General features: G+C 37.8%; 4 protein-coding genes across 4 annotated transcripts in view; 3 read left to right on the forward strand and 1 right to left on the reverse strand.

Annotated features, from left to right (window-relative positions):
- LOC139143750 (inversin-like) overlaps nt 1-2,882 on the reverse strand; it is a 35,565-nt gene extending 32,683 nt beyond the window's left edge. Inside the window, exon 1 of the mRNA XM_070714292.1 lies at nt 2,713-2,882. Within this exon, the coding sequence (XP_070570393.1) occupies nt 2,713-2,718 (6 nt within the window). The 5' untranslated portion in view covers nt 2,719-2,882. The remainder of the gene's footprint in view (nt 1-2,712) is intronic.
- The window catches only part of LOC139143758 (puromycin-sensitive aminopeptidase-like), a 539,468-nt gene that overhangs the window by 386,917 nt on the left and 138,242 nt on the right, over nt 1-14,309 (forward strand). The window lies entirely within an intron of this gene.
- Nucleotides 3,146-9,516, forward strand: LOC139143752 (ran GTPase-activating protein 1-like). Its single transcript, XM_070714293.1, is given in 3 exon segments — nt 3,146-3,336; nt 6,297-7,346; nt 7,349-9,516. Coding segments are annotated over 3 exon segments (1,713 nt in total). The 5' UTR covers nt 3,146-3,281; the 3' UTR covers nt 7,957-9,516.
- On the forward strand, nt 10,697-14,085 carry LOC139143753 (small ribosomal subunit protein eS26). Its single transcript, XM_070714294.1, has 4 exons — nt 10,697-10,833; nt 11,542-11,719; nt 13,143-13,273; nt 13,959-14,085. The coding sequence occupies exons 1-4, from the start codon at nt 10,831-10,833 to the stop codon at nt 13,992-13,994; spliced, it is 348 nt and encodes a 115-aa protein (XP_070570395.1). The 5' UTR covers nt 10,697-10,830; the 3' UTR covers nt 13,995-14,085.

The raw sequence follows: 14,309 nt of genomic DNA on the forward strand, positions 1-14,309 counted from the left end.
CTTGCACATAAAATGTTAGTCTGTCAAACCATAGACCCTACAAAAAGAGGGTCTATGGCCAAACTCTTTTACTGAAACAGCGGTAAGAGACATTGCAGATTATCTTGTCAACAATTTTATCCCAACTTTTTCCACAATACATTCATACATACATACATGTTTTAAACTCAGACAAGACAAATGAAAAGACAAAGTAAACTATTTATGAACCTTGAAATATGTTGACCTCATGTATAGATATTTATATTTTATATATATATATATATATATATATATATATATATATAATATATATATATATATATATATATATATATATATATATATATATATATATATATATTATTCTTTCATTGTTGTTTTTTGCAAAACCTTTATTGTACTTTATGATCAAGATCCCAACTGGGATACGATTTCAATAAAGGCTTACTTTACTTTACTTTACTTACATTCCATGTAAACCAGAAATTGTCCCAGGAAATGGTAAAAAATCATCTTTATGTTTTTGAACTTTCAAGTCATGTTATCCTGATATAACAATAAACAATATCAAAATATTTCTATAGCCAGGTTGTCCATCTTAGCTGTCAGTAACTGTATATGAATAATGGAAGTTGCATCGCCATGTCTTCTTTGTCTGATACTGAAATGCATTGCCCTGCCCTAGAACTGTACCACCTGTGCATTGGTACAAGTAAATGCATTAATGTTTGAGCTGGGTCTATGCTTCATTAGTGATTACCATTTGATTTCTGTCATTAACTTTGTTAAAGTTAACCCGAAAGTCCATAGTCCTATCATTATAACTTACAAGTACTATACTAATTTGGCAACGACTTTTTCTAGATAAATGCAGGTTTCAAAATTTGGGTTATTATGCAGTTTCTGCGGTTATCATCTTAAATGATAGACACCAGGGACAAGAGTAACATCACAAATATTTTGGCTGACTACTGTATTTGATGAATCATTAAATGCATATACAGTGTATGCTTACTCTAAAGTGTTACAAGAGAAAGTTCCACACCATCAAGACTGTACAAATTTACTCTAATCTTGTACATAGACATGTCTGCCTCCTGAGAGTCCATACTGTATGTTAACACCTGCAATATCAGTGTATCAGATTTTAACGGTAGTGATTGAAAAATGACTTTTCATGGCTTTCTTGGTATTTTTAAGTTCCAACTGACTTTATCTTTGAAATTACATGTCTGTTAATCTCATCCAAAATCTGGAAAAGGAGAATAACTGATAGCATTACAAAGGAAAGGTTATCACTCGGATGACCATTACATGGTAATGCATTTAGTCCCGGATCATTAATGTTCAATCCAAGTTTCATCACATTGAAAGCAAATCCATCACCAAATAGCAGGAATTACTATCTTGTATTTTCACATAATTTTTGAAAATTGAGAATGAATACTTAGTGAATCATTGAGTGTGATGTATGATGAATGCAAGTCCTGAACTGAAATACATGTAGCATCACAATGAAAAAAGGTCTCTTTAAATTTCAAACATACATATTGAAAACTTTAAAAAGACTGATTAAGCCTTGGGACCTAGCACGTCGAAAAACAGTTGATCTAAGAAGAAAGTAAACTATTCTTAATTTCAGAGTTATCTTTACGTTTAACCACTAACTTTCTCCCGTAACGCATAAAGCCAGCATTCATAAAATCTGAAATTATCCATTTCACCAAAAACAGGGAATGTGAATCGTGGTCAATGCATTATCATATTACATCATGCAATGATCTGTCTGAAGTCGTATATAAGTATTTCTATCTGAATGGAATTATAAAATTATTATTTTTCTGATCATTCAGATGTACACTACAGATTTTGGTTGGAAATCTCGCTAATCACAGTTACTCTACACGTAGATAAACCCTGGGCTAATGATGCTATTATGTTTTCTTATCACTGACGTCCTGTTGGCCCTGTACCTGAGGTAATGAGTGTTTTGGTTATTTCTGTACGACATATATGCCTATAATAAGTTTGGCACGACGGATCTGGACATGTTTTCCTGGACAACCTGTGAATTACCTGGTATGTCAGCAAGATTTTTTGTGCGCTTTTAACACACGCACACACATGCATATCGACATTACATATACACTGTACATGTACAGTGAAACTTGCCTCTATGAACACCTCTATAATACAATCGAGGTGTCCGACAACTTTACGACTTATGTGCGTACTGAGGGCACTCGCCTTTCCCAAGAGTGTCGTTAATAAAGAGTTAAAGTTCCACTAAATCTCCTCTAACACAATTAATTGCAACCTCGACGATTACTTTCAACTTCGCTAAGCTGTTGTAACACCAGAGTTAAGCCGGTGCTCGATCAATCACATATTCTCTATATCCAATGTACGCTACAAGTGCAGAGTTGGTAATGCACTATTATCATTATGGCAACTCCTTGCTGTCAGTGTTGGTCTGAAAACACCTAAAAACAAGGAGTCCTTGTCGATATGCCAAGCTATATCAATCCCTTTGACACATAGTGAAATATTATCATATAACGGTCCACTATAATTGTACAGCATTAACGGGAAACAGGAACACACAGCTACCAAGCTGAGTTCAGCTAAGGCCCTTCCTCCAAACTCACTCTGTCATCGTCAATCACTACAGTGTACTAGTGTAGCACTACCAGTCAGGTACAGGTAGGGCACATTCGGCTCGATACTTACCGACATTGTGATGTTTCCATAGGTAAACAACTAGTTTCAAATGTAGTCCGGCCTTTACTCTGTAGTTCATGTATCCCAGAGACTACCCATTACGCAAAAGGTGTGAACTTTACCGATGATATTTGGTGTAGTAGAGCGTGTAGGGTTTTTCGAATGGGATACTTGTCCGGAAGCTCAATGTTTTGTTGTCAGGGAACATGCATTGTCTAGGTAGGAGACGAAGATCACAATATTACTTTATGATACTCTTTGCAGTGCTCTTGACTTTATTAAAAGTACGAATATCTATTAAATTATTCCTGGTTTGGTATTGTCTACCCTGCTTCGCATCCAATCTCGAAATTAAAATAGATTCATGCTAATAAAGACACGGAACCATCCCCCGAAAATAGTGGTATCTTCAAGAATCCCACATTGCAGCTCGAGAGACCAGCGTACGTTTGTTTGCACTTTCTCTGCACTGTGATATTCAAAATCGCCGCCATTCAGCGGATCAGTCAAGAGAACGAAGGGAATTTCGTAAGAGGAACTGCTGTGGACGTACGTCCTAACCTTTGCGTACCATAAAAATGGCTAAGAAGAATGAAACGGACGTGGCTGACTTATTGGCCAAGACCACGATAGGTAATCACATGTCATATGTCCGGCATAACACGCCATCATGTTCTATCTAGCGTGGCTACGTAAGCGTGCAACATGCAACAATCTAATACGGCGGTGCTGAACACCCGACTGAACAGCATAAAGAGGGTTTTCTCCAGGTTTCTCTCACAAAGGGGAGGGGGAATATCCACTCTGCCCTAAAAATGGGGTGGGGTAGGGATTTGGTTCTGATTGAGAGGACCATAATGAATTATGCAAATTGAGTTATGCAATAATGTATTGACGTATTGTACATAGTGATGTTATGGGTGGACTCACTATTAAAGTTACTAACAATTCAATCAAAATTCTTTGTGTCCACTTATCTTGCCAGCAAATCATTTCAGTTTTGCCGCAGTTGCGTAGCCCACAACTTTCCAAGGCGATGTGGCCTACGGAATTGCAGCAAATTAAAAGTTATACTATATATAATTTATGTGGATCAAAGATCAAATTAAAGTGGCCGTCCAGTATACAGGGCTCGAAATTAGCGGTGGTCTTGCGTCAAATGACCACCATTTTTCCACGCTTGACCTCCAAATTCTGTAACTGGTGGTCATTTTGACCACCATGGAAAAAAATTAGTATTTCAGCAGTTGCCGGTTTGTCTGATGGCATGGCGAGGGCACAGTTTCATCAATACAACATTGCAATTGGCCTTGAAGAAATTGATACACATAACGTTTCATTCCTTTTTGAGGCGCAGAGCCTTCACAGGTGTCAATAAACTAAATTTCATTTTGCAACATTTATGCAAATATTTCTTGCAACGGAAAAAAAATTCAAAATCCTTCTACTTATCATTACAAAACATTAGACAACACAGCGATCACTTTGGAACTCTTGCAAGTATAAAAATACGATTGCAAGATAGACAACATGAACGAATTGTGCCACCTGTTTGCATGTTATTTGGGTTCCAATAAAGCACGAGTCAGTAGTGAGAGGTTGTTGGCAAAATCAGGTTTTTTTTATCCAACATCGGTATTATTTTTTATCTACTGTACAGACATGTATTTTTTGGGTTCAGCCATGTTCAGAGACTCCCACCATAACATTGACCTCTCTTTTCATGAATACAAAAAGCCTGATAATATGATTCAGTTCAAAAATAATATTGACTACCAGTTTCCTTAAAATGACCACCAAATTTAAAATGTGGTGGTCAAAATGACTACCAGGATAAAATGTTAATTTCGAGCCCTGCGAGTATCTTTGCTAATTGAATTATCATCTACTCCAATAAATGTTAATCAAACACCGGTAGTTTGAGTGAACATTTGCTTTTATTGCTGTCTACACAAATTTATTCAAACCGTTTTAACACCTTTGATGTAGATGCAAGAAATCAGATACTGCACACCAAACATTTGGTCGCAATCTATTGGTTATAGAGCATGGTCCTAGTGTGGAGGTAGTAGGGGAGACCCCCTTGTTACATGTAATGTGTGGTCTAAAAAAGCACTCAATCTTGAATAAGATTAGCTCTGCATGGCAGGGCTGCGTGTTACCGGCGTTATACGGCCTCCCACCACAGAGGCTGTATAACACCGGTATAACACACAGCCCTGCCATGCAGAGCTAGAAAAAGATTTAATATGAGTATGACCAAAATTGCACTTGCCTTAGTTCTGCAAAATGAAAGTCTGTATCATCTAATCTAAAAGTAACATTTCAAGTAAGATATAGATAATGATCCAGTGAACAATATTGAGTCAAAAAAAAGCAAAATGCTACAACTTACTGATTCTCTACAGCATTCTAAGAATTTCTTGCAGGTTGAAAAATTGTGTTGATTTGCACCATTTTAAGGTTATGATTCTCACAAATTAGTAATGATGTGATCATGGCACTTGATGGACATGAAATTTGAAAGAATATAGCAATTTTATGTGGCATAAACAATACCCTTAATATTTTGTACAAATATTTTCTTTGACACTGCATCATTTGGTCATAGCATGGACGTAACAGTTACTATCATAGTCGACTGCTGAGTGTAAGCGGAAAGGAGCCAAACATTGTTTTGATCTGTTTGCAGAACCAACACGTATTAGCACATTCGCTTGTGGTTCGATACACGGCTAATGCTGCTGTATGCATTAGAAATGTAGGAAGTTTGGAAGAAAATGGCTATCGCCAAGTTTGGAAACTGATTTCCCTCACAAAAAGCACAATTTTTTCAATAAACAGTAATAGTTATTTAAAGGGAATAACTGCATTGCCACATAGTGCTGAGTCATTTTAGGGGCCGTTGATAATAAAAGCTGACGCACAAGAAACGTAATTCCTTTGTTTTACTTGAAACCCCCTCCCTCCCCCCTCAAAACGAAAGTTCTTATGCGAAATCAATTTCGTATTATGATGCCGTTTCTGACAAACCCACAAGCACCTCTCCGATCCACACGCCCATGAAAAAATACCGGAAGGGCATATTAATTAATGAACCTCCACTTTACGCGTTTCACTTTTTAAGACAGAACATTTTAATGTATTTCGCACGTAGGAACATGTTTCACGTATATGTTTCACGTTGAAAAAGCATACGTTTTTTTCACATTCATGTCTTTACATTGTGTTCTCGATCAACACAAAGGTAGTTTTGCGTTCTCGCTGCAAAGTCGCACTTCGAAAACAATAGAAAATCCTTATGCGATTTTGACGCACACAAAACGAAATGAGCTTTTACCCCTCCCCCCCCCTAAACGAAAGAATTACGTTTGTTGTGCGTCAGGTTTTATTATCGACGGCCCTTACCAATCAAAATAAATCAAGGTTACTCATACATCTGTACTGACTTACATTTTTGAATATTTTTTTCGTAAACATTTATTGTATATAGCTTTTGCTGACCAGTTCATAAATACACTGTTAAAACATTTTCGAAAAACACCACTTTCCAGAAACCTCTTTCATTATTTCTTCATTTCTTTGTTAATTAGATGGTGAGACAGAAGTATCCTTTGCAGGAAAAGGGATGAAGCTTGACAAAGCTGAAGATGCACAGGAGATAGTCCAAGCTATCCTGGCATGTGAAGATATGAAATGCTTAAAACTGTCTGGCAACACAGTTGGTGTTGAAGCAGCCAAGGCAATTGCAAAGGCTCTGGAAACCAAATCAAAGTTCCAGAGAGCTCAGTGGAGTGACATGTTCACTGGTAGATTAAGGTCAGAGATTCCTCCCTCACTGAAAACATTAGGAGCTGCCATCATTACAGCCAAGGCTCATCTAGTTGAACTTGATCTGAGTGACAATGCCTTTGGTCCTGATGGTGTCGAGGCCTGCACGCAGCTACTCAAAAGTGAGTCTGGCTATTCCCTGCAAGAGCTGAAGTTCAACAACAATGGCCTCGGCGTGGGAGGTGGTAAAATTCTATCAGAAGCCCTCAAGGAGTGTCGTAAGGCAAGCTCTAAAGCTGGCAGACCACTGTCTCTTAAAGTCTTCATCACTGGAAGAAACCGTTTGGAAAACGAGGGTGCGACAGCATTGGCATCGGCATTCAAGGAGATCGGCACATTGGAAAGAGTAGAGATGCCACAGAATGGTATCAACCATCCCGGGGTATCAGCACTTGCCGAGGCATTTGCAGAAAACGCCCAGCTCAGAATACTGAACTTGAATGATAACACATTCACAGAGAAAGGGGCTGAAGCAATGGCGAAGGCATTCGTCAAGTTGTCTCATTTAGAAGTTGTCAATTTCGGCGATTGCCTGGTTCGGTCGGGGGGAGCTCTGGCCATAGCTGGGGCACTGAAGAATGGGGTACCTAAACTCCGGGAGTTGAATTTATCCTACGGCGAAATCAACCAGAATGCAGCTCTGGAACTTGCTGAGAGCATCAAAAACAAAGCTCAGTTTGAAAAGTTGGAACTCAATGGAAACTGCCTTGGTGAAGAAGGTATTGAGCTCCTGAGAAAAAAGCTGGAGGACAATGGTAAAATTGAAAGTCTTGGTTCACTCAGTGATGATGAAGGTGAAGTAGATGAGGATGATACGATGATGATGATGATGATGAATATGAAGATGTTGAAGACGACGATGGCGATGACGTTGAGGAAGTCTCCCAGGTTCGTCCACTGTACTCCCAGATTGTATCCAGTCAAAAAGTATCTGAGGAGACACCGGTGACAACAACAGCATTCTACAAAGCCCCGACGTCAACAAATCTCCTCAAACTCGGCAAGAACAGAGCAAAGCTTTTGGCTGATGATCTTGGAAGAGTAGAATCTGCAGACAGTGTTATCAAGGCTTTCATGAAAGTGGCATCTGCAATGGATGCAAACAGTGAAGATGTGAAGAATGCTGTCTATGATTCCTGTGATGCAATCATGTCCAAGGGCCACTCAAGTGATAATGTCCGCCCTGAAGAAATTGTCAATAGCTTGCTAGTCTATCTTGGCCTTCTGAAAAGTGAGGATAAGATCATACCTATGAGAGATGTTAGGGGTCCATTAAATGTGCTCGTCCATGTTGTTAAGCAGAAATATTTCCCCAAATCATCAGTTGCTGTCATGACTGCATTTTTGTCCAGAGCACATACAATACTTGAGAAGAACAATAATGAACGTCATAATTTGCTCCAGGCCTTATACACTCAATGAGATTTCTCTGTAGCTTTCATGTGTGATGACTGTACAGAGAAAAAGATATGTTTCTGATATATATCCCAGAATTCTCAGCAGTGTAACTTGACCTATGAATACAATCTGTATACATGCGATGGGGAAAGATAGAATTTCTGTCTAGTGTACCTCTGGTTCCCTGCCAATTTTCCTAGAAAAGACAGACCCTCAGAAACTGGCTTTGGCAGGACTGCCCATACTTTAACTTGTCTTTGGTCAGAGTGTAACAAACTCTTCTAAAGACGTCACGTCAAAAAACAGCCATGTAAATAAGAAAACAAAAGGTCGCTCGTGCCATATTATGACCAGCATTCCTAAAAGCTGTATTTCATATGGAAAAATAGAACATTTGCTTCAAGAGAACCCCTTGTCAAATAGTTGGCAAAAGATTATTTTGAAAGCATTTTCACACAATTTCTGTAAGGTTGAACACAAAAGGTATATCTTCTTGAATGAATTTGATGATTTTTATCATCAAGGTGCATTAGCAAGTGCCCTACAAATCCAGGAGACTTTTGCCATTGTCTTGTGCCATGGCTGTCTGTTTTTGCAGGAAATGTTGTCACATGCAGTTGTAGATGTAAGTTACACCTGTAACACAAAAATATTTTTTATGATCCCTTGGTAGTGGAGTTACTGATAAGTACACATGCTACAGACACTGAATTGTAAAGGCTGATAGAGCCGTGCCTTCTTTGTTTGACCTTGGTTGTACATGCACATTTGGGTTATTTGAAAATCTCGTATGAAGGTTGATGTGGAACTTTTGCAAATCCTAACAAACTGTTAGCGACAATTATGATGTTGCCTGCAGTAGGGTACCTATGGAAGTTCACAAGTTTACCAGAATAGCACCATTACTGTACTTCAACATGTGTGCTGTCCAGAAATTAATGAAAATCTGCAATTATTGCGTTAAGTGCTTTTCTCTTAGGTGCCACTGAACTTTTACTTTGATTTTCATCAAGTTCATTCAGTCATGGCTGACTTTAGTATCAAGAGAACACTTCCAGACAAGCGAAAGTCAATGTCCTTTTGAACTTTGTTAAAAGATGGTTCCGATTGCCACAAGGCTGATGAACATGTTTTTGACATCTTCAGATTTTGAAAAAACTGATTTACCCTAATTTGTGTATAAAACCAAGTATGTGTAGTAGCACAGAAATGGCTGCAACAAGATTTTAATACTGCAACACATCCCATAGGTTGTTCAAGGGCATTGAGCGAAAGTCTAACATGTTATCAACGCTGAAATACGTATCATCTTATAACAGTAACCATTTAAACTGTTTGCCATAGTGTACACTTTTTATTTAAGTTTTCAGACTTATACTGTATCTTCATTACTGTGTACATTAAAATACTTTCCTAACTGTAGAATATTTCTTCTTTACTCTTGTAGTAAATCAGAATGTACAATTTAATGGTCGCTGAGAAGTAATGTGTTTTGGATTTCGAAGCTTTATTTTTTTAACCGCAATAACATCATAGAATGCTTTCATTTTCAATCATTGAATAAATTTTTTTTCTCAGAAAGCAGCATCGGACAATTCCTAGATTTATTATGGATGTTTGATGTTTGTACAGTTCGCAGTACATTAACTTGAAGCAAAACCTTTGTACAGTTCGCAGTACATTAACTTGAAGCAAAACCTAATGACTGGACTCACTTCAAATGCAAATGAATACCTTTCCGTGGTTTTCTCTTGACTGCGCAATTGCGTAAATTGTGAATTTCAAGCCATTTTCTGCCCTTTATAAGTTACTGACAGCGCAAAAATCATACGCAAAACACAGCAAGCAAATACTGTACGCCCATATGATGTTAACCCAAGCTTGTAGTGTAGTAACCTGTGAATTTGCTGTTGTTTCTGTCCCCTAAAATGTCAAGTCTGCCCCTAATTTTGATGAATTGGGCAGAAATTCGTGAACATGCAGAGAAAACCCTGCCTTTGCGTTTGTGATCTTGTCCAAACATAAACAGTCCATCATATCAGTGTCCAGCTCAATATATCAGGAAGTCTCGTGGGTAAAAGCATTTGTGAACACGATTCCAATTTACAAGTTCCTCTGATCAGTTGTGTTTGTTGGCAAATAAATTGCGGCTACTAGAAGAATCATTTGTAACATCAACATCCACCATTCTAAGGATTGTCAAATTGCTGGAGAGTTTGCCAAATTTCAGTGTCCAAGAGATTCTCATCTGTAAAATATGATCTGATATTTTATTAAAAATTCAATTGCTCTGCATAAATATTTAAATTTTCATTTTTAGCATACATCCTATTCACAGGTAAAATGGATCATATTATTTAGCACAAAAATTTCTGAATCTAAAACGCTGTATCTATTGCCAGGGACCACTAATACAAAACATTTACTTATATTATAGGAAGTTATAATGAAAATACGCTATATATTCAACAACTTGTTTAGCTACGTTTAAAACAAGTTTTGGTTAGAATTTCCCAAAGGTTGCTATGGCCTTCCCAGTGTGCTGCATACAGTACCTGTGCGGGCGCCCTATCACTTGAGGAATGGTGTGAGAACAAACAAAAACGGGCTTCCCGAAATGAAAGCAAGGGCTAACATACAAAGCAGTGTAGTGTATCCGTGGGCATAAAAAAATGCGTAATGGCAAAAAAAATATGATGAAATGTCCCTTTCATTTAGGTGTCCAAAGCTGTTACGAGTGTAAATGGTACGAAATTATTCCGAGTGGACAAGTAAACAAACTTAGGGAATTGGAAAACCAGTCGTAACGCTTGCCAGACGCTTTACCAATGCGCTGTGCGGAACGATATATTTTGTATGCAACCCTAAAGTAGTCCTCTTTAGCTCGAAGCAGCCAAAATGGTAGGCAAAGCCATGTGGTGTGCGAAAGTTACTATCGATTTCTCGTGAATCTCATATTTCTTATCCTCAATTTAGATTTAGATACGTTACACCTTTTCACACCTAGAATAATTTCGAAAAATTTATGTGATAAATTGCCCTATTAAAAATATTTCGTTAAAACTCCGACGGCATACGAAAAAAGGACGAGATTCCAAGATGGCGGCGCCCATGCATGTTTTTGTCGAATGGCCCACATCCCCTCCAAATTCTGTTTTGCCACCTCGTATGGCTCGTCAGTGATCGGATCTCGTCGCTAGAAAATCCGCACGCATGATGTCTAATGATTTTCACATAGTCAAAGGAAAAGGCTCAAAAGATAACGAATGATTGATTCGGTGACAGAGAAGTACACATGTACCAACTGGGGCTGCTGTCACAGAGATGGTGACTTGCCGCTCGAGAATGAAATTGGATTTTCTAATTTGCAATTTAATCTTGAGTATCGTCAACATTGCAGACCCAGAAAAGAGGATTCGTGCCGCTGAATGTTTTAAAATAGGAAAATCGAGTTCAACGCTACTGTGGTGGCCTATGGGAAATTAATTAGTGGTCTTGTGCCACATGTACCAACTGGGGCTGCTGTCACAGAGATGGTGACTTGCCGCTCGAGAATGAAATTGGATTTTCTAATTTGCTATTTAATCTTGAGTATCATCAACATTGCAGACCCAGAAAAGGCGAAACAACGGTCGTAATAAGAAGGGTCGTGGTCATGTCAGACCTGTGAGATGCACCAACTGTGCAAGATGTGTACCGAAAGATAAAGCCATCAAAAAATTCGTCATCAGGAACATTGTGGAATCCGCTGCTGTGAGAGATATATCTGATGCTAGTGTCTATGATGGTAAGTCTACAACATATATATCTTTCCATGAGGGTGAATGATAATAGGCCTTTGTAATTTCCTCTGTATGTCCTTTAGTTGTTCGAGATTTTGTACGTATGTCTCCCTTCATCTTTTAAAGATATTTCTAGTTTTGTTTTTCTCTGCATCAAGAGTTGGCGCTTTCTAGCTTCAATAGTTCAGCAAAACCATGTTGCTGGTCAACTCAACCAATTGAAAGTTGCAAATCTATTACTGCGTTAAAGATATGTAACTCCTAATTTTTTTCATAATATATTTGCACTAACCAAAGATAGGAAGTACATCATAGACGTCGGGAAACCCATCTATTATGCACACATGGGTAAATAGAAGTGTCCTTTAAAAAGATGCACCCTAAATATGGGCGAAACTCTTTCGTAATGCTTGTCTCAAGAAAGATTCATTTGCATAGTAATAGAGAAGTTTCTCAGTTAGGAAATTGTCTGTGATAATATGTTGATATTATCTCCAGCAAATGGAGGCTTCAAAGTATCGACATCCCCCAAGTTTAGGCACATTTACCCCTCATTTTAAATTGAAGTAAATTTCTCGTTCTCATGTTAAAGTTTACATTCTTGATATGTATATTATTGGTACTGGCCCGTATGTTTACTTAGTTTTTAAAGGCAGACATCAGGCAAGGTAGACTTTCCTTCAGGTCAGGAGGCCATGATCACAAGATTTGGCCTAAAAAATTAAATAAATACAAGTGTCATGACTTGATGGCAGTTGGTTGTGTTGTTGTGACCATAGACCCCTCCACTGCCTATGTTGTGACCTAGTATGCTCCATATCTTTAAGATAACCAAACTCGTAGTCAGTTTCGAAATTTATGAAAATTCCCAGAGTCAGTTAAACACAAATGTTTAACAGGTAAACTTTAGTTTAGTGACAATAGTTCATCAAATTAGCTTCTTGGTCATGCTATTGTTACTACTGCTTGCTTTATTTTTCAGACAGTCTTGTCTTTTAGAAACATCCAGTGTACAGAGGAAATTTCATTAGACAAACACAAAGCAGATTTTTCTCTCAAAAATACCGACAGATTGTAAGCTTGCTTGATTTGCCTATTGAAATAATTTTTAGTAATGCCGCATTTTAGAAAGAGAATACTAGTTTCCATTGATATTTACGGTTCCCAACAACTCTAGAAAAGTATACTGTTTTAAGTGCTTCCATTTGAGCATTTTTCATTTTCATTTTTGAATTAGATGCAGTGTTTTTTTCAACCTCAAATATTTGGTGTGTGTACTGAATAGCAAGTTCTTATTTCTTACTCAAAACTGAAAAGTAAATTTGTAAATTTGTGCAATGTTATCAAGCATGCCATAGTTTGGATTTGTCAAGTCTTGTCAGAAAATAATAAATACTGAACTAATTGGTGATCATTTCTCGGTTACAGTGTATGCACTACCAAAACTTTATGCCAAGCTTCACTACTGTGTGAGTTGTGCTATCCACTCCAAGGTTGTCAGAAACAGGTCAAAAGAAGCTAGAAAAGATCGTACACCACCTCCAAGGTTCCGCCCAACAGTGAGTATAGCACAGTTACACAATAAGAACACAGGAAAGTCAGCAATGTTTGTCATCGCCAGTGCTGTCTTTGACATCCCTATCCGTAACATGAATTTTGTGGACAGAATATTTTCAAATATCTATTTGAAAGTCATCGTACTGACATGCACAAACTATGGGATAATTAAGCAATAAAGCACACCCAGCGATGGTATACCACAAGATTTTGACCAGTTCACGATACCAGTTCAGTATACCGTCGCTTGGTGTGATTTACTGCTATTATATCATAACAGTATATTGAAATTCTGGCATGGAACGTTATAAAAGGACTTTTCCTCAAGCCGAGAGCTAGTGCGGATGCCAGCCGTGGTATATCGCCAATATACCACGGTTCTTTTCACGTCTCGACCAATCAGATTGCTGTATTTGCACCATCAATATACTGGTATGATATAATAAATATCATCTTTGGCTGTGGTGTTGACAATTTCAAGTGACTTCATAGAATAAATAATAAAGTTCAAAGCTCTCAGGCCAGATTATTTTATTCGCGAGTCCAGTAGCCTGTTATTCCTGACGACATTCTTAAAGTGACGTACAGTGATTTGACTTCTGCAAGGGACAACAACACTGCTGCACAATCAAATCTACAATTATTCACAGAATCACGGCTGAAAGATATCTTTTGTTTCAATTTCAGCCCGGAGGCATGCCACGTGCAGGTCAAGCCAAGTAAGATGAAGTGATGGTAATGGCAAAGAAGATACTGTGTCTTTGTACATTGATTAGGTTTATGCACAGTTAATAAATTGTGTCAAACAAGACAACCTTTGTGTGGTGGTTTTATATTTTGAGTGCATCAGATGAAGGAGACTTGTCTTCAGATGCTCATCATAAATTTTAACAAGTTAATATAATTTGGTACAACAACTACAATTTTTCCACTTAAGTTAGTCATAAAAGTCAAAGGCGGTTGATAACATTTTCAGTAGGTCAGATTTCTACAGGTAAAACATGATTTCTGAACAGCAGGCAAACTGATGAATTTATT

Source organism: Ptychodera flava, chromosome 11 (genome assembly GCF_041260155.1).
Source record: "Ptychodera flava strain L36383 chromosome 11, AS_Pfla_20210202, whole genome shotgun sequence".
Lineage (NCBI taxonomy): Eukaryota > Metazoa > Hemichordata > Enteropneusta > Ptychoderidae > Ptychodera > Ptychodera flava.

What these genes read in the sequence shown, in the direction of transcription:
- LOC139143753 (XM_070714294.1), top strand. An exon ending in TGATGCTAGTGTCTATGATG is followed by an intron (nt 11,720 to 13,142) that starts GTAAGTCTACAA and finishes TCTCGGTTACAG; the next exon opens with TGTATGCACTACCAAAACTT. An exon ending in CTCCAAGGTTCCGCCCAACA is followed by an intron (nt 13,274 to 13,958) that starts GTGAGTATAGCA and finishes TTTCAATTTCAG; the next exon opens with CCCGGAGGCATGCCACGTGC.